This window comes from Girardinichthys multiradiatus, chromosome 23, assembly GCF_021462225.1.
Source record: "Girardinichthys multiradiatus isolate DD_20200921_A chromosome 23, DD_fGirMul_XY1, whole genome shotgun sequence".
Taxonomy (NCBI): domain Eukaryota; kingdom Metazoa; phylum Chordata; class Actinopteri; order Cyprinodontiformes; family Goodeidae; genus Girardinichthys; species Girardinichthys multiradiatus.
The window spans coordinates 28,280,079-28,307,611 of record NC_061815.1 but is presented as its reverse complement, the minus strand read 5'-3'; the positions used below and the strand labels follow the sequence as shown (position 1 = coordinate 28,307,611).

Below are 27,533 nucleotides of genomic sequence, written 5' to 3'. Positions count from 1 at the left end.
TATATTTAAAAACAAAATTACTTGTAATCTTCAAAACTTTAAAATGTTTTTAAAACTAAAACAGAGCTTGTCAAATCATCTGCTGTTAGGATCTGCTTGTTGATCTTGTATGACAGCCACAAAATGTAACCATGAATAAATAAGTAAAAAAAAAAAAAAAAATGTCTAATGTTTTATGCACCTGTCTTTACAGAAAGCAATAACTTTTCTTTTTGTTGTTATTGTAAGTACATATTTGCTGTAACTAAGTTTTGTTATGGTCCAGGTGTTACACAGTTATTTAACATATGACATTTCAGGTTTTTGCTCTTTTCTGTGTCTGCATTTGTCATTGAAGGTGCTAAAACTACAAAAGCGAGTGACGCTGCTGTTGCTGTCCAAGGTGCTGAATCCTTCGTAGCTTGCTTCTTATGAAAGTGTGACTTCAGTGCTGCTTGCTTCTGCACTTTCACACGTCCTTTCACACTTTTCAGCAAAACAATGAAGAAAAGGAGAAAAAAATTATCTCTGAAAAGCCTTCTTGGGCTGAAGCCTTTCACCATAAAGCTTTTTGATCTAGTTGATTTTAATGAAGCATAAAAGCTGCAGTAGATACTTTCTAAACATAAACAACAACCAAGTGGAAAGAGTTAATTGTGTAGTATATTTTAACGTAGAAGGATCATTTATGTCATGTCCCCCCTTTTTAGTCTATATACCAGCCTCATACCAACATGATGATAGGCTAAAGGTTTATAAAATAGCATTCTGAAAAACCACTTTGAGACTTGAGTTATTTTAGGGCAATAGAGGCCCTCTTTGGTCCTTCTCAGACTAGCCATTGGCTTCAGCCTCTGCATCCAGCTAATCTGGCTTTTCTATAAAATAATTAAAAGCAGAGAGTTTCTTTTGCAGGTTCGAGTTAACTACTCATAACCGTTTAGTAGACCTCCACTTGAAAAATGCTGAATTTGCCCTTTACTGCTACTTTAGCATCCAAATCAATATAGCAATAGCTATAAAAATGGATGTTTTCAATAATTAAACCTTCAATATTATACATGGCTAAAATTAAAACTTTATTGATTTCTTGACTAATTTACAAACAAACCCAAGAAAACTCAAAGAGTAATTGTTTAAGCATTTTTAAATAGTTCCAAGACAATGGCCTATAAATATTAATCAAGGAGTAAAATTAGAAACTTGCTCTTTATGAGTAAGTGTGGGCACTGATCTAGTGCAAGTAGCATCTAGTTTTTTTGTGGGAGAGAACCCTTCATCTGTGTGCGCATATGTTCTGAAGGCTCCTATTGGAATGAATTATTTAGCTGTGAGTCTCCTTTGCTTATCCATGGTTGACTGGCTGTAGGCATGTACCATTCTGCACCCAGTGGCTGAAAAGAGCAGCCTAATTCACCATCCACCTCTTTGCAGTGCAGTGACCCTGTCTCATCCTGTAATCCAACCCTGATGTGTGCTCAGGTTAAAAAAAAACTTAGAAGTAAAGACCAAGAAGTATGTAGAAAGAGACAGACAAGAAGAGAGGCTCATGCACAGTAAGACAATGTGCTATTAAATGTTTTTGTTTTGGTAAAAGTTGTGCTTTTTATTTAAAAACGCTGGTATCAAATAACACTAAAAAATCTAAATTAGATCTCATAAATGCACAGGCCGTGAAGGTCGCCATCCGTGAGTTAGATTCCAATAGTCAAGAGTCAGCTGCAACAAATCATGTAAAATATTCATCCATGTGATGGTCTTAATAATGTATTATCCCTGAATTTACCACCCAGAGCTTTGCAGCACTCTGCTACGACTTGACTGCCACCAAGCACTTGAAGTACAATAAATCAAAGATCCAGCTGCTTTTAAAATATCAAAGGCAAGCCATTTCAAATTCAGACTAAGTGGCTGAAGCTGTCTTGAAGATGCCAATTCTTTCATTCGTTCTGTTGCTGAAGTCAAAGAAAAAATAGCTGTCCTGAAGCGATGGGAAGGTTAATGAAGTGAAAACGGATAAATTAGCACAGCAATGTCTTGCTTGTTTGCTATTTCACTCTCTACACGATTAGTTTAAGAGGCATTGCAATAAATAGAGCGTGTTAGTGGTCCATGCATCAGATGGCTACTGTCCAAATATAGATTGAAAAACTGGTGGATCTCTAATTGACATCCTCAATCTGTCACAGGGAGACGCTGATGTGACTGTCAGTCTGAAGACAGAGACAAATTATTTGCTGTGTGTCTGTACTACAGCTTCCGCTTCATCTCCATTTTTAGCCTCCATCCATCCCTTAATCCGACATCAGTGAGACTCATGCTACCAGGAGCACACAGGAACTCTCACATACATGCATGAGCTCTGTCATCATCTCAGCCACTCTTACATCTTCAGGAGACACGTGAAGCCTTTCTGTTCTCCTCTCCTCTCTCACAGGCATGGACAAATGTGTACTCACTGAGTACACTCAAGCAGGGATTAAATTGAACTGTTGAGCTGTTCAGAGGCATGGGATGAGCTACTCAAAGCCACAGTCACACTATATTTTAACTGAGATGTTGTGCTGTCACTACCCTAAACATTCAGCACATTTATATGTATGTGTTTGTTAGAGCTCAAAGGCACATTTATACTCATGGGTGACCTTTAAGAGAGGGTGAAAATAAAGAAAAAACCTAATCTCTCTCCTGTAAGTGCACAACCATTGATGTGATTGAGCGTATCCAGTCTATTTTGAGACTAAACAGATTTTTAAACGGATGAGGATAATAGTTTGTGCAAATTCCTCACTGAATAATCATTTCAGTTATTCCCACGGACGTTACTAGAAATAATCGTTTAAACATGCTCATTTACATTACGCTTTGAAAGTACACTTGACTTTTGTTCTTACCATGCTTCAAATACAATGTAGTTTCACACTTTTGGGTAATTGTGTTAAATAATCATTATTTCAATCTTGACTAAATAAAGCAGACACAAAATAAAGCTGATTGAAAGACCAGCTTAGCAAAAGCTATACTGAATAATTTCATATACAGTCACTTTACCATGAGACAGTTGTTCACATTTTTTAACTGATGAACATCCTTGTTATTATGCTGACCATGTGAATGCACTGTGGCTGCTTCAAAGTGCTACTGTTGATCAGCTCAGTCTGAAAGTGTTGTTCTGTTTCCTTAACAAGTAGGAATTTGGTTCTTTTTTGCAATCTGCATCAGTCAGTTACTTCTTCTCTCTGGAGTTGTTTTGGGATTAGACCCTGAGAATTGTGAGTGACAGCAGATTCACAGCATGAAAACTTCAGCAGCTTTAAGAGCTAGACATGGTCTTTAAATATAATAAGAAAAATACAATATAAAACAAACATAACAAAAAAAAACAGAAACAGAGAATTTTACTGATTATAATAAATTGCAATACTGATTTTATTGTTTCAAGTCATTTTACAGGTTTAGTTGTACATTTTGTGGTTACAAGTGCCTCAATACATTGCAAACACCTGTTCTGAATGCCTATCTTGTGCAAATATAGTGGTGTGCAAAGGTTTTAGGCAGGTGTGCAAAAATGCTGTAAACAAAGAATGCTTTCAGAAATATAAATGATTGTTTATTTTTATCAATTTACAAAATGCTAAGTGAGCGAACCCAAACATGCAGCCAAAGTCATTAAGAACTATCTTCAGCGTAAAGAACAAGACTTACTGGAAGTGATAGTTTGGCCCCCACTGAGCCCTGATCTCAACATCATGGAGTGCGTCTGGGATTACATGAAGAGACAGAAGGATGTGAGAAAGCCTACATCCACACATCTGTGGTTAGTTCTCCAAGATGTTTGGAACAACCTACCAGCCGTGTTCCTTCAAAAACTGTGTGCAAGTGTAGCTAGAAGAATTGATGCTGTTTATAAGGCAAAGGGTGGTCACACCAAATATTGATTTGATTTAGATTTCTCTTTTATTCATTCACTGCATTTTGTTGATTTATGAAAAAAAGATGATTAACACTTCCATTTTTGAAAGCATTCTTTGTTTACAGCACCTGCCTAAAACTTTTGAACAGTACTATATATATATATATATATATATATATATATATATATATATATATATATATACAATGGAAAACATGTCATATTTAAAAGTGAAAGGCCAGCATGCACTATATTTTTTTCTACAAGAAAACCATAAACATGGGTAACTAAAGGTTTTTGACAACAAAATCATTATTTGTTATCAGAAAATGTCTATGCAATTGTCATAGGCACAAAAGAGCATATTGTGTCATACTTTCCAACTACAGTGTCAATATTGCACTGGTTTACAATGACAAAGTGCTACTGCAATCTTATTCATGTTATTTTTTCTTTTTTGTGAAAAATGTTTCCAAGAAGTATTTGGAAACTGACATCTAAACCGTGGATCCAAAGGGTGACAGAAGATGACAGCGAAAAGATGTCATCAGTGGTGGCTCAAAGCGAAACGCTGGAGAGGTGAAAAATAAACAGGGGGGAGACGACGAGTTGATCAGGTTTTGGAAAATATGTGTTCCAGGGAAGAAGACGAGATAATAGCATTGCTACAGCATTGCACTGTACACTGAAAGGGCAAAATAGATAAGGAATGAGGAGATGTGTTTAGGTTATTTAGGAAAATCTACAGCTGGGAGCTAAAAGGGATGCCTAAAGATGGGGCCCCAGAGAAGAGTAAGACACAGAGAGAGGAGTGACAGAGACCTAAAAATGGCAACAACTGTAGTCTTGTGCTTGATTTGACACGGTTAAGTGCAGGATATTTCCCGGAGTAACTGAAGAAATTGGACTAGACAGGGAAAGCTAGACAAGCTTCTCATTTAAAGAAGCTTATAAGAGGCTGGAGAAAGAGTCCCAGAGTTCCCAGAACACAAACTGTTACAAAAACCCACAGGAAAATCCTGTCGATGACCATGGCCACGTACTTCCAGTCATCCTCCACCTAAGGAGAGAACAGAAAGGAAAGTTTTGATTTTTCTAATTACACAGCACAATCAAATTGTGGCTGATTAGCTCTGTTCATTCCACAGCACGAGTAAAACCCTGAATTTAAAACAGGTCTAGTCACAATGTACAGGGGTTGGACAATGAAACTGAAACACCTGTCATTTTAGTGTGGGACGTTTCATGGCTAAATTGGACCAGCCTGGTAGCCAGTCTTCATTGATTGCACATTGCACCAGTAAGAGCAGAGTGTGAAGGTTCAATTAGCAGGGTAAGAGCACAGTTTTGCTCAAAATATTGAAATGCACACAACATTATGGGTGACATACCAGAGTTCAAAAGAGGACAGATTGTTGGTGCACGTCTTGCTGGCGCATCTGTGACCAAGACAGCAAGTCTTTGTGATGTATCAAGAGCCACATCTCCCATGGCCTGCACAGTCACCAGATCTAAATATTATTGAGCCACTTTGGGGTGTTTTGGAGGAGCGAGTCAGGAAACGTTTTCCTCCACCAGTATCACGTAGTGACCTGGCCACTATCCTGCAAGAAGAATGGCTTAAAATCCCTCTGACCACTGTGCAGGACTTGTATATGTCATTCCCAAGACGAATTGACGCTGTATTGGCCGCAAAAGGAGGCTCTACACCATACTAATAAATTATTGTGGTCTAAAACCAGGTGTTTCAGTTTCATTGTCCAACCCCTGTAGTCTATTGCAAAAACAATAAACTACATTTAACAAAACAGCATTCAACAAAAAAGAAGATAATGTAAATCCACAAAACAGTGGCATGGTCAAAAATGCATTTAGAAAACCTAAAATACTCACTATGAGCTGTGGGCTACAGAACATATTAAATACAGAAACTTTTTTTGGAATTTGTTTACGTTTTAGCTTGTTTGTTTGTTTGTTTGTTGGAAAGCCTTTTGGAACCACGCATATTTTCTCGATGCTATATATGGTTTTTCAGGTGTGTAAAATAAGATTATGATTATACAGTGACCATAATGCTACTGTGCATTTTGAGGAAGCAACAAAGATATCAGGGGCATCCAGCGTGTGGGGATGTCATGCACAAAGCCCTGCTTCTGGAACAAACAAGCAGCTTTAAACTCCCAATATAGCGAAGTGTTAATGCTTTTTACAGTGTTTAGAGAGAAAAGTATAATTTTTATAACCACATAGATGTTCAAGCACAGTTCTATGTTGTGCAAACAGTGAGAACAAAATCTAGTCACTAAATTTAAAGATTTAACCACTCTGGTCCCCAAAATAATCTATAATTGTCAAACAGAGATTAAGGACAATAAATCTGTATAAACGTGTATAAATTTGTTTATGCACGTATAAATGAATACACACGTACAAATTCAACTTCATCAAAAAAATAAGAATATAATCCAACTACATGGTAAAAAGAGAAATTGTATTCTTTTTTTATGTAGAAGAAACGCTGTCATGTGAAAAGGTCTAAAAAAAGATCAGGTTTTTCCTGTCTGCATTAGAATGCTGAATGGTCGAGCACATATTTGTAGAAGCTTTTCTATATTGTAAAAGCTTCATTTTGTTTTGAGATCATTTTTGTTCCACACATTCAGTAATTCTTCATGTTAGAAATCTTGATGTTTGCGTTACATCAAATGTAACAAATATTTTTTCTGAGATCTAGCTTTTTGTGTTTTAAATGAGTTAGTTACGACAAATAAAGCCTCAAACTTCTCCTTAGGGAAGTGGTCACCAAGTCCACATGATACCACCTTGTTATGATTTCTAACATAAAGTACTAATTCTTGTGGTGACATGTTATTTACAGCCTTCATGTAGACCGGCTGATTTACCGAGCTAGTAGATTAATAAGCATGTGCTTGAGTAAAAAAAAAAGAAGAAAAAATCGGATTCCTTCCTCGTCTTATTCTCTTTTTACTCTTATTTTACATGAAGACACTAACAATCTTTATACAGTACATGCTATCCAGGTGAAAAGTTCAAAAATATTTACATGTTCATGATATCTCTGCTACTCTGCAAAGTGTAGCTGGTTTTCCAACCAACTGTAAATCCAAATGAGAAGCAGTAGCTTACACTTTGATTGAATTGGTGAGACAAAGGATGTTAATGTTGCAAGAAAAATAGTGAAAAACCCCATAATATTTGCCACAGTTATGTTATGTAGAGTTTTTTCTGAATAACTAAATGATTTCTACGCTACAATTTTAAAACAGAACGCAGAATGAATCAATTCCAGGCTCCACATGTAGACGGGGGGCTTGACACATTTGGTACCCTGTGTGGTACAGCATCAGTGAGTCCGATCTCAATATATTTGATGCAGTCAGTTGTTGTCCCTGATGGATTTTGCAAATATTGGAACCAGTAGATCCCCTAGCATGGACATTCTTTAATTACAAGTGTCACTGCTATTTTTTGTCTACTCTTCATGGTCTTCCTCGCGCCGTTCTATCTGTTGAATTTTGCAACCATCCATCATTTGAATGGGAGTTCTATCTTCTTGCATGTAATTTTAGTGTACCAAGTCTGCACGGCACCAAATTCTTTCCTCCTCATATTTAACATCAGCAGAATTAGATAGACTCTCAGGAACTGATACGGAGGCAGTGCTCTAAGAAGCAGACTGTGAGATCTATAAAACTGGTTGTATTTCAATAAAAAAATAAAACACCTAAGCATTGATAATGTATTTTAACATAAGCATTTTTGGAAAAACATTTTGTTTCCTACAGTATTTCTTCCTTACGCTAAGCATGAAATTGAGAACCAGAAACCTTAAATACCATAAATAGTTGATCATGTTGATATAACTATTGAGTTTGCTTTAATATTATATAAATTTATATGTTTCATAAAATACCCACATTGCTCTTGGTCTGGTAATATTCACTCAGTGTGATGGATTTTGTATTATTGGTGTCATTACTGTTATTTGGTTTTTACTGTTTTCTCACATTAAATTTGAGCAGTAACACTTTGCAAAGTATCAACTTTGAAACAATGGCCTGAGGCTGATTCCAACTCCACATATAGAAATTTGCAGTCAGAAACTGAATACTAATTTTATAGTATTTTTAGATCTTCTCTAGAGAGACATTCTGAATCTAATTAGGTGATAAAATCTCATACTAACATAAATAATCAGCACACACTACAAGTAAATGCTTGCTTATGTACCTCCTTGGCTTTGTTGCGTGTCCTCATGTTTTCTGCAATGTATTTGACGCTTTCGATGGCCTGCTTGATCTCTGGCGACACCACAGAAAAGGCAACGACAGCATTGACCGGCGACGAGGCGTTCAGAGGCCTCGGCACCTTCGGTAGCTCTGACTCTGGAGGCCCCGCAGCTGGAGGTGCCTGAGGAGCAGGTGGAGGAACCATTGTTGGTGGAACTGGAGTTGGTACCTCCTTGCCTCTATATGGACACCTCCTGGTCATGTCTGGGTGAAGGTCACGGTTCATCTCACCATATTCCACACAGTTCATGGAGCCACCAGCTGAGGAGGTTCCTCCACCTCCTGAGCCACTATCCAGCGGGGGGCATGCTACACCCCCAGTTATACCACCAACACTTAGACTTCCTGAGCTGCTTCCTCCTCCTATGCTGGTCTTTTTCTTCTTAATACCTCCACCACTGACTCCTCCTCCTGTCGCTCCTGTGATTCTGGCAGGTGAGGAGCAGCCCTGGTCAATAGGCCGTCTCATCAGCATAACTCTGGGCAGCAACCCAAGGAAAACCATCCTCACCCACTCTGGCATTGTGTGAGTCATTGGAGTACGGTAGTGGACATTCAGCACAAAGACAGTGATGACGATACTCAGAGTCACAAATATCATGGTAAAGAGAAGATACTCTCCAATCAGCGGGATGACGAGCGACGTTGAGGGGATGGTTTCAGTGATGACCAGGAGGAACACAGTGAGGGACAGCAGCACTGAGATGCACAGAGTGACCTTCTCCCCACAGTCTGATGGGAGATAGAAAACCAGCACTGTGAGGAAGGAGATGAGGAGGCATGGAATGATGAGGTTTATAGTGTAGAAGAGAGGCAGGCGGCGGATGTAAAAGGAGTAGGTGATGTCTGGGTAGATTTCTTCACAGCAGTTATACTTTATGTCATGTTTGTATCCAGGTGCATCAATGATCTCCCACTCCCCACTTTCCCAGAAGTCTTTCAGGTTCACCTGGCAAATGCAAAAGACAAATTTTAAAAAGAAGGCCTTTTATTAGCAAGATGACACCTTTTGCTTTAAGCAGGAGCCAGACTTTGAGATGCAGAAGTCTTTTTTAATATTTTGATGGATTTCTTTTGATTATTAATCAGTAATCTTTGAGTATGCAAACTTCTGACTTGAATGACAGTAATGAAAAAATAGATTTTATTATTCTGGCATTTAGGAAATAGAAATAATTTTGGTAATCCTACCTGACCTAAACCTTGAAAAGTTTGATTTAATGTCAAACAGCAAGCAAAAATAAAAGGTTGTGTCTTTTTATTCAGCTTATGCAAATAATTGGTTTCAACCGTATGGTCAGTTTTCTGAAACAGAAATATTAATGGTTGTCTTTTCTCTGACTTTAAGGTGCAAAGCTTCATGATAGTCATATCAATTCAGTAAATAAAAATCGCCACCAAGTATATTTTTGTGAAGGTCAGCATCAGTCTCTCAGGTCTGAAAAGTCTAAGATGGTCAAATCCAGCTGTAATTGTTTGTGGTAGAGAGTATAAATTACAAGGCAGCTAACAACTAAGCAGAAGCTGTTTGGTTAATTAGAGCAGAGTGATTATAAATGTTGTGGTCCAGTTATTTAAAATGTTGAAGGCCTAAAATAAAGGATTTGTATTCAAATTAGACAATATGGGCGGAAGCGTAGAGCTGCCACACAAAAGTAGAGTTATGTTATACCATGAAACTAAAACATATTTACCACGTTTAAAAAAAAAAACTTTTTCATGTTCTTACAGTGTAATAATTATATTGTATGAATGTCCTAATTTATTGTACAAACTTTCAAAAGATGTTAGAAAAATATGTTGGTTTTTTTTTTGTAAGAACATAAAACAACACATTCAGAATCACCATTAATCACTACTTCTATTCATGTTCTAAACAACGTCAGTTTGTCAGAGGAGTCAACATGCCACCTTAATTAGCGCCTATTCCAGGCCAATTTTGTCTTCATTTAGCCCTGAATGAATCCAGAAGATAGTTCAGAAAATGTATTGTGACAACATAAAGGTCTGAATTCAGTTCAGGTGGTGTAGTCTGTATCCATGGAGCCGGCCATGCTCCATGAGCCAGACTCATTTGTCCTCCTGTAAAGCTCAGTGTGTTCCTTCTCAGTGTACGCCTGCTTATAATAATACTATCCAAGCAGCTCAATAACAGCAAAATCTCTCCATAGCTCAATCCAAGCATAACACAGAACTTAATCAGTTCCTTTAGATGAGACATTATCTCAGTCACTTATCTGCATCGTCATCAACTTTATTATGTTGTAAGGTAAACCTATATTATGTTCTAACAAGAAAAAGGTGAAACCTTTATTGTTCAATTGTACAAAATTTTTCTCATGTTTGTACGACATATTATATTTATATTTTACAATAATAGATTATATTTATATTGTAAGAACGCAAAAACCTTTGTTATATGATAAATATGTATATTGTAATAAGGTAATATTAAATTAAAGCATGTAAAGTAAATCGCAATAACATGATAGTATATTGTACTAACATAAAAAGCATGTTTTAGAACAACAACGTTTTTGCGCTATAACCTAGTATAGATCTATTTTTCCTTTGCCCAGGTGGCAGCTCTACACTTTCATAAATAGAAGTGATTATTCTTTACCCAACTGAAAACATTTTTCCAATTATGCAATCACATGGACCATCTCTTCAATGCTAATAAATAAAACATTTTCTAAAGAGTAGAAGACATAAAAACTTAACACAACGAATTTACAAGATTTTGTTTTTATTCTTCTGACACTCCATCTGACCTTAGAGCCAATGAGCACCAAGTCGATCTTTGCTTTGTCATAGGTCCAGGACCCAAACTTCATAGAGCAGTTCTGGTAGTCAAAGGGGAAGTAAGTGATGTCCATTGGGCAGGACGATTTGAATATAGCTGGAGGAATCCAAGTGATGGTACCATCAAACTTCAGCAGAGCTTTGGTCTTGTCTTCTACAAGGAAGTCACCTACAGCACTGTGGGAGAACATTTTGCAGGTTATTACATTTACCTCTAACGGTCAGGGGTCTGATTTATAAAACACTGCGTAGGATCTAAGTTAAAGTGTATGTACCCCTAAAAGCCAAAAATCCAGACTTATAAAACCATGCGTACACAAACAAGTAAGCAATTTCCCCTTTATAAATCACAGCTGTACCTCAACATTTGTGTACAAGGTTCTGCCTCATGTTCTAGGCTCTATATGCCCACATTCAACCATAAATGATCAATGCAAAACACCTCATGAATGTCAATGTGTATTTAAATGAGCCTGCTGATCAATGTAATTTCATGGTAACATGGTAACAATGGCAACCACGAAGAAAAGAGCAAAGAAACGCAGCATTACACACGAATGTCTCCATGATCCAGGAGTAAGGATCATGGAGACATGATCCTTATTATTTATTTTGTGGCACGTTTATAAATTAGACCCCAAAGGATTCAGAGCGTACAACTGATATTGTAGCAAGTATAAGAAAAAAAAAACAAGAACAATCCAGTCTCAAACTAAAAACGTGTAACAGGTTCTGTTTTTTTTACCTGATGTTTTTTATTGGTCAGTTTTTGTTTTTATTGGAAAAACTCTCTGGGCCAGTATGACAACAAATGTAGACATGAAAGCATGTTGATAACTTCAGGTCATTTTATGGCCAACTATGAGATAAATTATTTTCCAAAAGGTAAAATGATATGCTGTTGCAATGCAGCAATAATTTCAAACAGACACAATTTAATCAAAATAATCAAATTACTTAAAATAATTAATGTTACTCAGAAAATCTGATCCTACAGCATCCATATAGCATCATTTTTATCAAAACATACTTGTTGTAAAGGACAATATCCGGTCTCCATATCTTGTTGGATGGAACTCGTATGAACTCAATACCATCATATTCAACAGGGATCCATTTCAGTTTGTAGTCATTCCAAACCTGAAGAACAGGTGAAACAGAAACACTCGACATGTTGATGAAATTTAAATAAAACTCATAGCAAATTAAAAAACACAGTAACACTTACATGTCTCAGCCATAAGTTAGTTTCCATAATTTGATTCACCTCATCCTAAAAAAAAATAAAACAAATACTGAGGAACTAAATTAGGAAGGCATAGGATAGCATTGGACGGACGGATGGTCTTACCACTTTAACAAGCTGCGAGATGGACACCTCAAACTCCACTGTAACTGGATCAGATACATTCTCCACAGGTCTGATGAACTGGTTGTATCTTCTGAACAACCTTCGGAATAATCTGTCCTCTGCTTTGGATGAGATGCAGCCTAGAAAAACATGGGAAGAGCATGTTGAGGAAATTACCAGAAGATTAGCAAACATGGCAAAACCTGTCACTTTACATTGACTGAGTTGAACTGGGGCTTTGTGGAACTGTCTATGGTTATCACTGACAGTAAATTAAAGTTGACACTAATCCTGCAGAAAGGTCACCCCCTCAAACAGATTTATCTTCAGTCTCTGCAAACAGAAAGTTATTATAGAGAGTCAAAGATTAATGTTTTGCTCAAATCAAGGCTACATTTCCCAAGTATGTGAGAGAGTAAGAAACAGGCAAAGGCAGATTAAATTCTAACACACATGGGCTGATTTTTTATTATTTGTAAATCCTTACAAAATCTACACTACCAGTCAAAAGTTTTAGATACACTTTCTCACATAATGGGTCTCTTCATTTTCATGACTATTTACATTGTAGATGATTTACATTGTAGTTATTTCACAAAAGTGTGAAACAACACCAAACATTTTTAGATTTTAGATTTTTCAACATAGCCACCCTTTGTTTTGATGACTGCTTTGCTCTCTTAGCATTCTCTCCATTAGCCTCATGAGGTGTTCACCTGAAATGGTTTTCAGAGTCTTTAAAGAATTCCCAGAGGTTCATTGAGAGATGGCCAGTGGTTAATATTTCAGTTATCTTAGCAAAAGGGTGGCTACTTTAATAAAATAATAATAATAATATTATTAATAAAATAATAATTTCTGCTAGAGACAATATGAACTACCTTCACATTTTCCTGTAAAGTTCTAACTCCAACTAAAAGTTTACAAAACTTGTGTATAGTAATGTTTTTTTTAAATGAGAAGACAAGGAACATGAACTAGTTCTACCCAAAGAAAGAGCAGTATGAAAGCCAGATGTTCAGCTATACTGTATGAGAAAATACATTACCTTTATTCTCATTTTCTGACTAATGTATTTTAGGTCAGTTAGGATTACTAGAACCTAGAAAGTATTGCGTTTTTGAACCACAATACTTTGGCTGGAGAGTGAATGTGCAAAAGTTCAGACACGTAAAATGGTCCCATACCTTTTCAATGCATTTTATACCCTGATAAATAAGTCATAAAAAATTTTACTGGGCACTGAAATGAAGAGAAGACAGTGTAAAGAGGCCAGTGCAGGTGGGAAATGTTTCTTCTCTGTTAGAAGGTGAGGTGCTGAACTTCCTGCTTTTGGGTACACAGAAGTTACAAACAGTCTGTTATCAAAACAACGATCTGCAGGAGATGTTTCCTGTTTGTGCCTCAAAATTTCACTACAATGTGGATGAAAATAACTTGTCTTTACTGCATCTTTTCCTTACCATCAATCCTTGTGCTATAGTACACTTTAGTAACAGCAATAGATGAGGATGTACGCTCAAACCATTTACATGCAGCTGCTTCAGATTAATTTAGGAGAAAATGAGTAGCCTTTTCCAGCTACTACAGTGTGTAGGCAATTATGTATGGTTGTATAACAAGTAGATCCTTTTATTTCGCCAGGACAACTGAGGAATATTGCAATTAAAGCACATTCTGACCATGTTAAATATAAAAAAGCTGAGGATTCATGTGGTTAATTATGAAATTCAGATGATTATTTAATGACTTTCTTTAAAATCTGTCAAAAACTGCCTTAAGCATCTACAAAAATGGAGCTCAATTAAAAAAGTTCTTATTTTAAGGTTTGCCATCAGCCTTTTCTAATATAATAGCTTTACATAAAAAAAACACTTATGCAAAAAGCTATGTTCCATAAGTGTTTTTAGGGGTAAAATGTGCAACCCATATTCAGAAGTTTTAGTCCTCAACGCAGCTGTCATGAGTTCGACTCCCGGCCCAGGAGACCTTCCCCTCTCTCCACCCCTTTCCTGTTAACCTACTGTTGAAAAAATAAGAAAAAAGAAAGGCCACTAGTGCTGCAAAAAACATAAAAAAAACATGTCCATCTCTAACACTAAATGATTTAAGCAAAAGCAGAAAAAAGGGGCATCTGCAGAGGTGTGTATGAAAAACTGAACCAATTGTGGAAGACTGCCACAAGTAAAGCTTGTGCTTGGGGCGGCACGCAGACCTACACCTGTCTGAGCAGACAATGCTGCCTCATGACAGCACACAGTCACACCACCAGAGCAGCCTTAGGAACACTGGAGACTAGTCTACTGTGGCTTCACAGAGCTCCAACTCTATTACTTTTAAATTACACATAATCAGAACTTATAACATTTATTGTACATTATGTTCATTGCTCCTTTATTAAGTTTTCTAAACCCAACACTGGATACCAGCTGAAGAACAAATGCTTGAAAAGCTAAAGATGATCTCTTCCATCACAACGGTCAAGTCAAGGAGAGATGCACATATTCACAGGCTTTAACAGTTTGAAACCATCAAAAAAAGCACTTTGCGCCCTACCACATGTGGTTATTAGATTTCTTTAATAAAAAGGCCAACAAGGTCACATTCGATCTGCAAAAAAATAAACCCATTCACTAAAAAGGGATATTTTTTTTACAACTAAATAAAACATGGACTTAATGTGGTAAACTACACACCCAAAAAGCTTCATTCTTATATTTTCCTCCACCCACTTATATTTTCTTTTCTCTGTACAATATTATAATTTTGCATCAAATCTTAACACTAATAAAATAATGAGAAAATCCCCAAAATATTTTCATTTAAACTATGGTATTTTAGGGAATGATCAGCTTCAGTCAAAGAAAGCAAAAAAATCCTAAATGCCAATGAAAGTAAAGATATAACCAGATGTTTTTAATAGCAAAACAGCTGTAGTTAAGATCATGCGTCATGTATAGTATAAAATGTATTTTGAAGAACATTCTCTTTTTGGTTGGTAGGCTTATTGGTTCTTGTCTTTTTCCCAGCAGTGTTGCATTCATTATTCTTTTCATATAGCTGATGTTTACCAAAGCAATCTCAGATAAAACTGGGCTGTCAGAAGTAAGGCCACTTCAATAAAGTATTGTACATTATTAGAGGAACCTATATATTGAAATAAATGTCATATTCACTGTTCATACAATAAAGTCCTAAAGATTTTTAATATTTACAGCACCCTGATGAAAATCTTTTAAACATCTTGGCTTAGTTCATTTGTTCATGTTTAAAAAAAACATACTGACAACTTGCCAGGGCAGCAAAAGTCATTTAAGACAAGCTATATGAATTTGGTTCGTGTCTACGTCTAATAACCACAACACTGAAGCACTGACGTTACAATAATTCTGAGCTCATCTCAGAGGGGCCAGTTTGATTATGATGTCTGTGCACACCAAACAAAAGATCACATATGACTGCAGACAATATGCAGTCCCCCATAAAGGTCAAAACCAAAAAACAACGGTTCTGCAGAACATAGCAAAATTTGTAGTAACTGCATTTTGTGTAAATAATTTAAATGCCCAACCAAACTTAAATAACTAATTTGCATTAAACTCTAGTTAAGCAGATTTATATTTAAAATGATTCTCATTCAATGAAGACATTTTTTTTTTTTCTGATAGGAAATGAGATAATAAAACAATGTAAAAGGAGTATCGGTTTTAAAATCTATAATTCAGATGTTTTCATTAACAATTCAATAAAAAAGTGATATTAAAAATAATCTATAGCCTTGTCAATAATAAATGAAAATAAACTTTATTGGCATTATGACGATCAAATTAGTAGAAGTACTAATTTCTGACCAGCTTTTTGCATGTTTCCACCAGGATTTCTTGATGATTGATATTTGGTGATGAACTCCGTGTCTTTGAGGATGGAAAGCCTCCTTGCCGTCACCCTAATCTTTAGCTCCTTCAACAGGTTCACTATCAGACTCAAGTCAGGACTCTGACTGCGCCACTCCAAATTTTTTATATTACTTCCAGTCAGGAGAAACATACTGGTAAAATTAAAAGATTACTTAAGAGCTAAACCTGCTGGGGGTATGAATATTTTTTGGTCTAACTACAAATTATTTATTTATTCTTAGGCTAATATTGATGCAATATAACTGTTCTTTTTTAGGGCGGACTGGTAATACAACATGCATACATCCAATGCATTTTAAAAATGATCAACAAGCTTCAGGTATAATTCTGGCTGAAATCATCAATTTTCTTGGCAGAATTCGTTGAGCTCGTGTAAATGTTTTTGAGGTTTTTTCCTGTCAGGAACCAGGCTTTTAACCACCCCTTGAACGTTATACTAGAACTGAGGTCAAGCCTGCTCTATCCATTCCACAACTAGTTCTGATGTGTGTTTGGTTTTATTGTACTGTTAGAACTATGACCTGTGTCCAAGTATCAACTGCTGTAGAACAGCTGTAGAATCGTACTGAAATTCAAGGATTAGAAAGTAGTTCTCCTTTAATTTTCCATCCAGTTTGTCTAATGTGCAAGCATCATTGCTGGCTAAACACTCCCACACCATGAGGCCACCACCATATTTCTTGATAGCTAGTACAGTATTCTTGTCTCCTGCAAGCAAACTTTCTTCTCATTGCGGCCACACGGCTCATTCTTTGTCTCATTTGGACGATAAATGTTTCTCTTGTCTCCAAAAGCAGCTTATCTTGCCTATGTGGTCAGCTGCAAATTGCAGTCATGCTTAAAGATGTTAATTTTGTAGCAGGGACATCTTTATTGGTCAGCTTTCTCTCTCTCACTCTCTTCACATCGGACAGTGACACAGGTGTTCAAGTGGCAAGCATAAGCCTTGGTAGTTCCTGGAGTGTTTCTGATTGTTCTCACTGATTTTCTTTCATTTCAGAGGGACACTCTGGGTCAGAACTTAGACACAATTAAATATTCTAACAGGACAATGATCCCAAATAAAAATCAAAACTGGCTTTGAGATTGTTAAAGCAAGCTACCATTAAGTTTTGGAAAAGCCCTTATCTCAGTTTTACAGAAAAGGTATGCGCTATACTTAAAACCATGGTCTATGCCAAGAAAACATAAATGAGAATTGGTCAAATATTTTTGTTCCAATTATATCAGGAGTTTTTTGCTAGCTACAAAACGTATTGGTTTCATTGCAACTATCCAAGTGACATTTAGAGGAAAACCAGTGGGGACATATGTAAATATTTTAACCTGTATATATTTTGATTACCCTGTGTAGGAAAAATCTGAAATAAATTAAAACTTGTGCATCCAGTTGCAGTTTTAAAAATCATTTATTTGTTGTTTTAACATTCCCATGGGAGTAAAAACTTGCTCAAATAAGCAAATTCAAAATCCAAAATTATAACGAGATTCATACCCATGATTATTAAATTTCTGACAGGCAATGTAGCTCTTTCTACAACAATCATGTCTGTAGCAAAGACAAGCACGCTTTATGTAATAGAAGTATGAGTCACAATTTACCGAACTGAAAAATTAAGTTTGTTTCCTTAATAAGGGAACTAAATCCACCGAAGTCCCATTACTGTGCTGCTAGAAGGTCTCCATAGGTTTCCTGAGGTCACTGTATGAGGCGAGCTGCTCCTTAAACCCTGATAAAATGGCCTTTCTCTAGAGACACTTGCATAATTTCAGCTCTTGGTACCTGCCTTAAAAACTGCCTGCTGCTTGATGATTTGCTGCAGTGCCAGAACCTTGGTTAAGCCAGTAATTGGCTGAGGGAAAACCAGGGCAATTATAATCAGTCAATTAATTGGACCTTTTGTTCTTTGCATAAAAAAGAAAGTAAAAAAATAAGCCACACTTTCTTTCTCATCCTCTCTTGCAACAGTTACTCCCATAATTCCCCTTACTTGTTCTTGTTCTGATCTTAAGTATTCGAGGTTTAAGGGTTTGCTTTCCTTTTCTCCACTACAAAGAGAAGATATTTAATGTTCAAACTAATAAACTTTATTGTTTTTTTGCAAATATGCACTCATACTGTCTATGATGTTAGCTAGCTCAATGTAGCATGTTGGCATTGTAGAAGTTATTGGAAATAAACACAATGTAATCACAATACTTTGTTAGGGATTAGTGTGCTATGTTATTGGCTCTATAGTGGAAATTTTGCAGGAAAGACATCCAGGTTAACATATGAAAAAAATAATTGCTTTGAGAAAAATTCTTTGTCATCACAATCATCATCTTTGCTTTTATAAGCTCAGATTTCTACACATTCTGTGTAAATCACTTTGGTCAAAAGTGACTTTGTCTCTGATGATGAAAATCACATGAAATCAGTCTGTCACGTTTCTTTTTACAAAACATTTTTTCTTGATTTTCCCTTCCCTGTCTTTATGATGTCAAAGTGAAAAGTCTTTGTTCGGGCACAGACGAAGCCAAGCAGTCAAGCATTTCTTTTTAAGAAAAAGCAACACCGATTAAGACTTAGCAAGACAAATAGTGAGTCTCCAAGTGTCTCTTGTGGGTTCAGTAGGAGCAAGCTGTTGAAAGACTGGCGGCCTGTGGGAGGTACTTTGATCAGACATGCACTAACCAGTATGAGCCTGGGAGTCTGTGTTGGACAGTCTGAAGGAACTAATTACCCTCCACAAATACACCAATGAGAGTGTGAGTACTTGGAGAGGAGATACAAAGAGAGAGGGAAGCAGTGGTGTGAGGAGATAGGAGGAGAAAATTGACAGCAGGAACATGCACAAAACAGCCAGATAGCATGGGTCTGCTCTCCAGGGTTTTGATGGCCTGACTTGCTCAGTGACGCACAAGAGGATCCACGGTGATAACCACATTAGCCATGGCCATCCTGTTAAGCTTGAGCTACAGTATGAGACCCTTCATATAGGAGAGCATGACGAAGATGTACAAAATGTACTGTATGATTGTGAGTGTGGGTGCCTATGTATGGTAACATTCTTGCATTTAAACAATGAGGGCATCCTATGCATTTTATAGACTGATTTTAAAGGAAAAAAAGAATGGATTTTTAAATTCTAAAGCTGTTTTAATCTTTGCTGAAATTGTAGTCTTTTTTCCCACCCTATACCTTGTTCTAACTTAAAAAATTTAACTGTACCTCTGTGAATTAATCCAGTCAGTTTAATAGAACATTTTCCTCTTTAAAAAAAGTATCTCAGTTTGGTAAAAAGACTGTTATTTGGGTAGCATTTAATAGATGTGCCCCAAAGCATCTTCAACACATTGGTTCTCATTTTGATGCATGTTATGTTTTACTGGAAGGACAAGAAGAAAAAATGTCATCTAAAAAGCATGTTCTGCTGATAAAAGGGAAGGGAAGGGAAGGAAGCTGCAGAGCTAACAAAATACCTGCAGGGAATCAGTATATTTGATATCTGTCCTCGAGAGATGATGGATCAGGCTTATCTATCACGTTTGTCAGCCACACTGACTGAATCAGGACTCAGGAAAGAGGTTGAAAACATGTGTGCCAATGTAACAGCAAATATAAAAGTTTGCTTCTGATTTTAGATGCAGATGTCTTTGTTGTATAACTTTTTCTGTTACAACCTTTTTGTATTTGCATACAAATCCTTGATAAATTATTTGTGGGTTTTTTTTTTTTTTACTTTGGTGCATATATCTCAAGGGTCTCCTTCAGAATGTCTAGATCATCATAAGCCCAATATTTTTAAAGTGCTTTGAGTTTTGAAAGAAGAATCCATGAACTCTTAAGTGGGGTTGCATTGAACGAATTTTGAGTTAAGAATAGGAATATAGCAATTTTGTAACAACTCTATATTATAAAAGCTTGAGCTAGGTAGGTCTTTCGTACAGAAAAATGTTACTTAATAACAGGAGATAATTGATATAACTGGGTCAAACTGTGAATATGCATTATAAAGAGCTTCATAACCTGTGAATTTACTTACGTTTCAGCACGTTTAAACAACTAATACAGGGGTTGGACAATGAAACTGAAACACCTGGTTTTAGACCACAATAATTTATTAGTATGGTGTAGGGCCTCCTTTTGCGGCCAATACAGCATCAATTCGACTTGGGAATGACATATACAAGTCCTGCACAGTGGTCAGAGGGATTTTAAGCCATTCTTCTTGCAGGATAGTGGCCAGGTCACTACGTGATACTGGTGGAGGAAAACGTTTCCTGACTCGCTCCTCCAAAACACCCCAAAGTGGCTCAATAATATTTAGATCTGGTGACTGTGCAGGCCATGGGAGATGTTCAACTTCACTTTCATGTTCATCAAACCAATCTTTCACCAGTCTTGCTGTGTGTATTGGTGCATTGTCATCCTGATACACGACACCGCCTTCAGGATACAATGTTTGAACCATTGGATGCCCATGGTCCTCAAGAATGGTTTGGCAGTCCTTGGCAGTGACGTGCCCATCTAGCACAAGTATTGGGCCACTTTAGCCATGAAACCTCCCACACTAAAATGACATTGTCCAACCCCTGTACCTGTTATCGTGTTTTCAGTTAACAGACTAACACAAAGTGGTGAAGAGGTAAGCGGATGGAAAATTTAAAATTTCTCAGAAATAAAAGTCTGAAAAGTGTGGCAAGCATTTGTGTTTAGCCCCCTTTACTTTAATACCCCTACAAAATCCACGGCCACCGTCTCCAAGTTCCCTAATTAATAAATAGACGAATGTAAAAAATATTCAGTCTTTCAATGTGCAAAGCTAGTAAAATAAAACATACAAGAGATAAAATACTGACTCTGGGGGGCTCAATAAAATGCAGACCACAATTCGTACTGTGCTTTGAACTTTGGATTAGTCTGTCTCATAAAACCCCAAGAAAATACACTGATGGAACAACATGTGGAAGTTTCAAGGGGGGTTAATACTTTGCAGTACTCTTTAACCAGGTGAGACTTTAGGTCTAAAGCAGGATATGTTACACATAAGACCCGTTGAACTTTTCAGGACCCTTAAAGAGATAAGAATTTATTAAAAGGATATTGAACTTTGTAAATTATCATGACCTTTATACAGGGATCAGATAATGGACAGCTATATAAATTAGCTGAATATAAAAAAAAAAATAAAAAAAAGAAGATTCACTTGTAATCTGTCTTGTGGGAAACTTAAGTTGCCTAAAATCATGACTGTGAAACTTTCTGGAACTCAAAAACTCACGGTTGTAATTAGCATTAGTAACACCAAGGCCACATAACTTGAACTTTAAATAAGAACTGAACTTTAGAGAAGAAATTTAAAGTTTAAAACTTTGACCGAACAACTGGCAACAACAAAAAGACCAAGAAAATCAATATTAAAATCAATACTCAATGTGGACACAGATACGAAAAGAAAAGGTCAGTACTTGAGGTTGCAAAAAAGTAAAAAAATATATATATATATTTAATTATCCAAATTTATTTTAGTTATGGGCTTTTAGCAGAAAACTGTCATACTTTAATAATGTTGAAAATTTTAATCTTAAGAATGGATGTTTTATTCTTTAAAATTTTTTTGTGAAAGCTATTTTGTTTCATCACAAAGAGAAAAAAGATCACAAGACTCATATTGGGATTCTGTTTTACTCGATGGCAGCGGTCTAGTCTTTTTCAGTGTTTGGTGAAGCGCCACTCTTTCGCTTTGATCCGACGTGGATCCATTGTTCTTTGGCTGCTAGTTACTCAAAAACCGTTTCTTCTCCCTCCCTTCTAACATTTCCATCGTAAATCAGGTGCTGCATTTATCAAGATGCATTCCACCTCTGAGAATGAGACTTTTGGTCTATGGTGAGCAGAAAGTAATTAAGATTTTATCACAAGAGAACAAGCTTTGGTAAAGGGAGATAAAAAACACAAATTACCATTTAATCTTATCAAAAGAATGTTATAATATCAGGGTAATAAGATAATTAACTTGAGATCTTGAGATTAGAATATTTAAACATGACTGTTTTCTGAACTCAACAGAACAATTAAAGGAAAGATCCAGGAAGATGTTTGTTTAAAATTAAGACTAAACTTATTTTGTTTCCTTTTTTTGCAGAGTCAGTTGGGAAAATAAAATGCAATAAAAACATTATTACAACTTTCCAATAGTGAAACATGACCAAGCTCTATCCCAGGACACAAAACAGAATATTAGGACTATTACGCTCTGTGTAAATACAACAATGGTTTTTATTTTTTGATATTTATTTTCTTTTGTAAAAGTTTATATACATGTCTTGAATCTCCGTTTTAATATGCTGTACTTTTATTTATTTTTATTTTTATTTTGTTTGTTTGGATCTCCATTAGCCATGGCAGATGCTGATGCTATTCGTCCTGGAGTCCATAAAGGAAGACAGATTTATTGAAGTTTTGTCAAAAATACCAAGAGATCCGCATTATTTAGATTTTTCTATTGATTTACTTTGCATCTCAATATGAACAAGGATTCTACAGTTTTTTTTTTTTTATCAGTTTTGTTTTATTAAAGCTTCTTGTTTCTGTAGTTGTTGTTGGTTGTTATATTACTCTTGTGTTAACCGTAGTAGACCACTAGAGATGCCTTTTCCTTCCAGTTTTTGCAATAAGCTGTTCATAGGTGTTATATGTTTAGAGGAGTCTTAATGATAGGCAATTCATTATAGATGAAGAAGCCCTATTAGCAGAATGTCTCTTTAAAGGACGATTTTTAAATCTTTGTCCAGTAAATAGCAATGGAATTTTATTTGTCTTTATGACTATGTTGTAGAGATGTAAGACATTTTAAATAACTTTTAGGAAAGGAGTCCTTTGTCCTTTTGTATTCACATTCAAAGGCTTACGGACAACAAGCAAAGATTTCTGTACAGATAAAAAAGAAAAGATATCCATTTTTAGGATTGATATTTACTGAAGAAAATAACCATGAAAAATCTAAATTTACTAAATATTCTAGAGATAACATAAAGACTAATCTACTAATGTCTACTCACTGTGAACAAAAAACTAAATAAACTAATAATCTATGAGACAAACACCTGACTTTCTTTGGACAGAGTATATATTAAGGAGGTACTAATCCAAGGATGAGCTCTCTTTTGTATGAGAATTAGATTAAATTAAAGATTTTCAAGAATTTGTTTGACTCTCTGATGTCAAAAGAGTGTCTGCTGAGTTTCTCCACACATATGGTTCCACACGCAAGGATATCTAAATCTAAACTTACTCAAAAAATCACTAAGCCTCCCATTTTCGCCATAATTTCCAAAACTATCTCCTCGTCTTTAGCTAAGCTATTTCTCCTCTTCCCCAGGTGCAGCTGAACCAGTTTACAGAACCTTTTGTAATTTTCCTACCCATCCTCACTGTAAATAAATAATTTAATTTCACTGTTTTGAGTCCTGGCTTGGTTTTGCATGTAGTTTAGAAACCAAGTAACATAACACTACATTTACTCTAAGTCACATAAATGCAGCCTGAGGACCAAAAGTGGTCACCAAAGAATCCATCTTGCCTGCAAGTCACAAATGCAACTAAATATAAATCAGTGGCAGTTGGATTTTTATGAATACTAAGAATAGCGAAGGCAGTCAAGATTAAATATCTTGAAGATCTAAATGTATATCTTTTAGAATTAAAGACTACATATAATTTGCCAGAATAGTCAGGTCAGAAGGCAACTAAGGATGAGGGTTTAAAAAAAACTTTTTTCAACCATGGGCTAAAAAGTAATCAGTATTTTTCTGCAAGAATAAATTCACTAACAGCAGGTTTGATATGCAAGGAAAGCAACAGTTTTTTTAAAGATTGATTTAGGAAAAGAAGCTGAAATGTTTGGGACAAAATGGCCTCTCCTGCATCTAAGGCACCTCATACAGCCTATTCTTTTCCCTTTCGTTCCTCTTATCCTGAAATGTACCCCATGCCATTTCCAGCACAGACATCCAGGGTGTCCAAGAGGATTTCGGCACTAGGACCGTCTTGAAGATGTGAGTTTGGGTCTTTAAGTTTGAGGGGACCGTGATGCTTTAAGCCCGTTTAAAGGAAGGTGGAAAAAATTATTTGCCTGTGGTGTCTACGCAGCATGTGTGCACCAGCGTTTGGTTGCAATAATCACATGGCAATCGCGTTAAGAGGATCCTCAAGCTGCCTTACAGTCCTAAAGCCACACACCAGGACACACACACACACACACACACTGGTTGCCTGTCAGGCTTTAATGCAACTGTATTGCTTCTGGGAACGAAACCAGAGAGCTTTTCTGTAGTGCACAGCAAAGCTCAGATGAGCATTTAAGTCTTTGGAGACACTATAGTTGATGATGGTAGGATGTAAGCAGATAACCCTATACAAGAATGCTTAGATAAGGGCTACAGAGACTCAATCAAAACCATTTCTACCATACAATTGCTGAAAGAAAAACAAGTTTGATTTTTGCATTCCGAACAATTCAAAGCATTCACTTGACAGCTGTGTTTTTTTTAATTATCAGCAACCTGCAGTTCCTGCTCTCTTTGGCCTACCTAGTTTGGAGACAGATCCACTTTACACTGCTAACATGCAACCGAAGCCTATTAAAATGCACAGCAAAGTGAGATAAGGGGTCAAGCATGAACTACAATGCAGATTAGATGAGGAAAAATTCAGGCAAGGCAGAACACCTCCTTCAGCTATTTTGTGCTGGAGATGATGACGGGGAGAAGCTCCAGGGAAATGCTGCCTATCTCTAATCACTCCCTTTCAGACCTGAAGGAACCTATCCTGTCCTCGAATATGCTGATGCACACTGCAAATCTATCCTGCGGGCGGCAACTTTATTTCGAATGTCATACTTCTAACAAACAGCTCCACATTTACCAGATCTACCTCTGGGCTACTTCAGTCAGATTCTATTTTTAAATAAAATACCCCAATCCCATGGACCGCAGGATCAGCATCTCCTCTGTTTTGGGGACAAATCACCAGATCCAGGATAGAACAAGACAATGGCTTTTGAAGCCCACTAAGTAGATTTCCACTGGGAGTGAATGTGTATATGTGTCAGTGTATATTTTCTTAAGTAATTTATCTGCATGCACAGTCCCTGTTGAAAATGACACAAAATCCCTTACAGTCAACAAGAGATTGGCGAATAAAGGAGAAAACAATAAACAGGGAATAGACAAAAGAAAATACACTAATCATTGTTTTCCCTTTAAATGGTCAAACTGAAAACTTCCAACTAGAAAAAAAATCCAATTCAACTGGGCAAAATCTGTTCTCCTGCGAGAGCACTGGCAGTGTCTCGCTTTCAAAGCACTGCTTTCTTCTGAGATTCTGTGAGTTCAAGAACAAAACTGCAGCAAATCTCCAATGCTAAGGAGGATGACACAGAAGGGTACAAAAGAGAGAATCGAGAGTTCATCCCATATTTTCTGTAGAGGAAAGCAGTCCTCCCATCAACTATAACTCTGTGTCAGCTTACAGGATATGAGAAGACACTGACTTTCACACAGCAAGGATGGCATGATGACAGAAAAACGCTTAATTCTGCTCCCAAACAGGAGCTCCCGAACCCACATCTGGAACAGACCTGCAGCTGCATGTGGGGCTTTGAAGCTAAAAAAAGTCATTGGCAATGCAGTGGCTAACCCACAGTAAAATTAGGTTTGGCAATGATGGACATGACACTGACAAAATAACACATCACATTCTGAAAATCCAAAAACAGTCAATGTGATCTGTGGAGTTGTAATATTTTACTTTTCATACAGTAACGAGGACACATACAAAGCAAAACTCCTGCTGGCAGGATTCTTTTAAAAGCTCCTCTAATTTGTGTATCAAAGGGGAGTTATCTATTGATTCTTGAGCAGCTTATTTATTGGTGGTTTATTCTCACCTCTTAAATACATTTACTCTTAGCATTTTTATGTAGGGGCTCTCAAAACAGTTTGCTAAAGCAAAGTGTGTATTTACAGCACCCTCCACATGTATTGGTACCCAAGATAAATAATAACACAGTGGCATAATCTCACACTGAAATTATTTCAATACATTTCATCACATATCAACAAATAAAATGCTTTCATTTATTAAACCACCACATGTTACCACATTTGTTCACACTCCTAACAATTCCAATGAAATCAATTTAATAAAAAAATTTTGGATTTATTTATTTATTTATATGTACTTTTTCAAAATGTTGACAGCATCTAGGAGCATCTTAATAAGTAATTGTTTTCTGTCTGGCAGAAAACAAGAAATTACTACCTGAAATGTCCAACTGTTTTAAAGAGTTAATTATGCCCTGCACTCTGAAAAGGTTCTCGGGGGCCTCAGAAAACAAACGACAGATGCTTCACCATACTTAACAGTAGCCATTTGGTGTTTTTCTACACGCTTGTTCTTAAAAAGGTCAATCTTTGTCTTGTTTCACTAAAGCACACAGTTACAGGTAAGGCAAACCCAACAAGTTTAAGTTTTATGATAGTAGGACCAAATATTTTTTTGGCTACTTAAATGATAAAACAAATTTTAATATCAGAAAAAAAGTGCACATCAAATGACTTTTCCATTGAATAATGGAAAAACCTATAAAAACCAACCTGGTCCTACATGAAAAAATAACTGCCCCTAAACGTGGCTGTTCCATCCTTGGAGGCAACAGCTCCCAACAAGCGTTTGTCAAAAATGAGGAGTCTTTTATATTTCCAGGGAGGATTTAGGCCCACTCTTTTTTGCAGAGTTGTTTTAATTCAGCTACACTGGAAATATTTGAGCATATAACAGCCTGTTAAAGGTTATTCCACAGTATCTTAATCAGATTTAATCCAGAGAGAATGTACTCTCTGAGAAATATAGGCAAGATGACCACTCCTGGTAAGTTTCTCCACTGTTCTCCCGCTGTGGTTGCCATGTACCCAAACGCCTTAGAAATTGCTTTGTAACCACTTCCTGACCAATAGATGTCATACTTTTTCACAGCACTGTACATCTGCCTTAACTGACTGGTATGTTTTATTGTCTCCTCTCTCTTTAAGGAGCTCCAAAAAGAAATGGCTTCTACTCCAGACCATACTTTTACACCACGGAAACAAAGTAAACAAAGTTACTGTTCTAATCAACACATAGCAACCTAAATAGGCAAAGTATAAATTTTAAAGAATGCTTGAGCTAGATTTATTTTATAGGAAATATTAGGAGTGTCAGTAATGCTGGC

General features: G+C 36.5%; 1 protein-coding gene across 1 annotated transcript in view; it reads right to left on the bottom strand.

The window, feature by feature from the left end:
- Positions 1-4,043: 4,043 nt before the first annotated feature.
- LOC124859949 (neuronal acetylcholine receptor subunit alpha-3-like) overlaps positions 4,044-27,533 on the bottom strand; it is a 28,580-nt gene continuing 5,090 nt past the window's right edge. Inside the window, exons 2-7 of the mRNA XM_047352863.1 lie at positions 12,359-12,498; positions 12,236-12,280; positions 12,038-12,147; positions 10,977-11,184; positions 8,144-9,151; positions 4,044-4,952 (exon numbers count right to left, since the gene is read on the bottom strand). Of these exons, the coding sequence (XP_047208819.1) occupies positions 4,827-4,952; positions 8,144-9,151; positions 10,977-11,184; positions 12,038-12,147; positions 12,236-12,280; positions 12,359-12,498 (1,637 nt within the window). The 3' untranslated portion in view covers positions 4,044-4,826. The remainder of the gene's footprint in view (positions 4,953-8,143; positions 9,152-10,976; positions 11,185-12,037; positions 12,148-12,235; positions 12,281-12,358; positions 12,499-27,533) is intronic.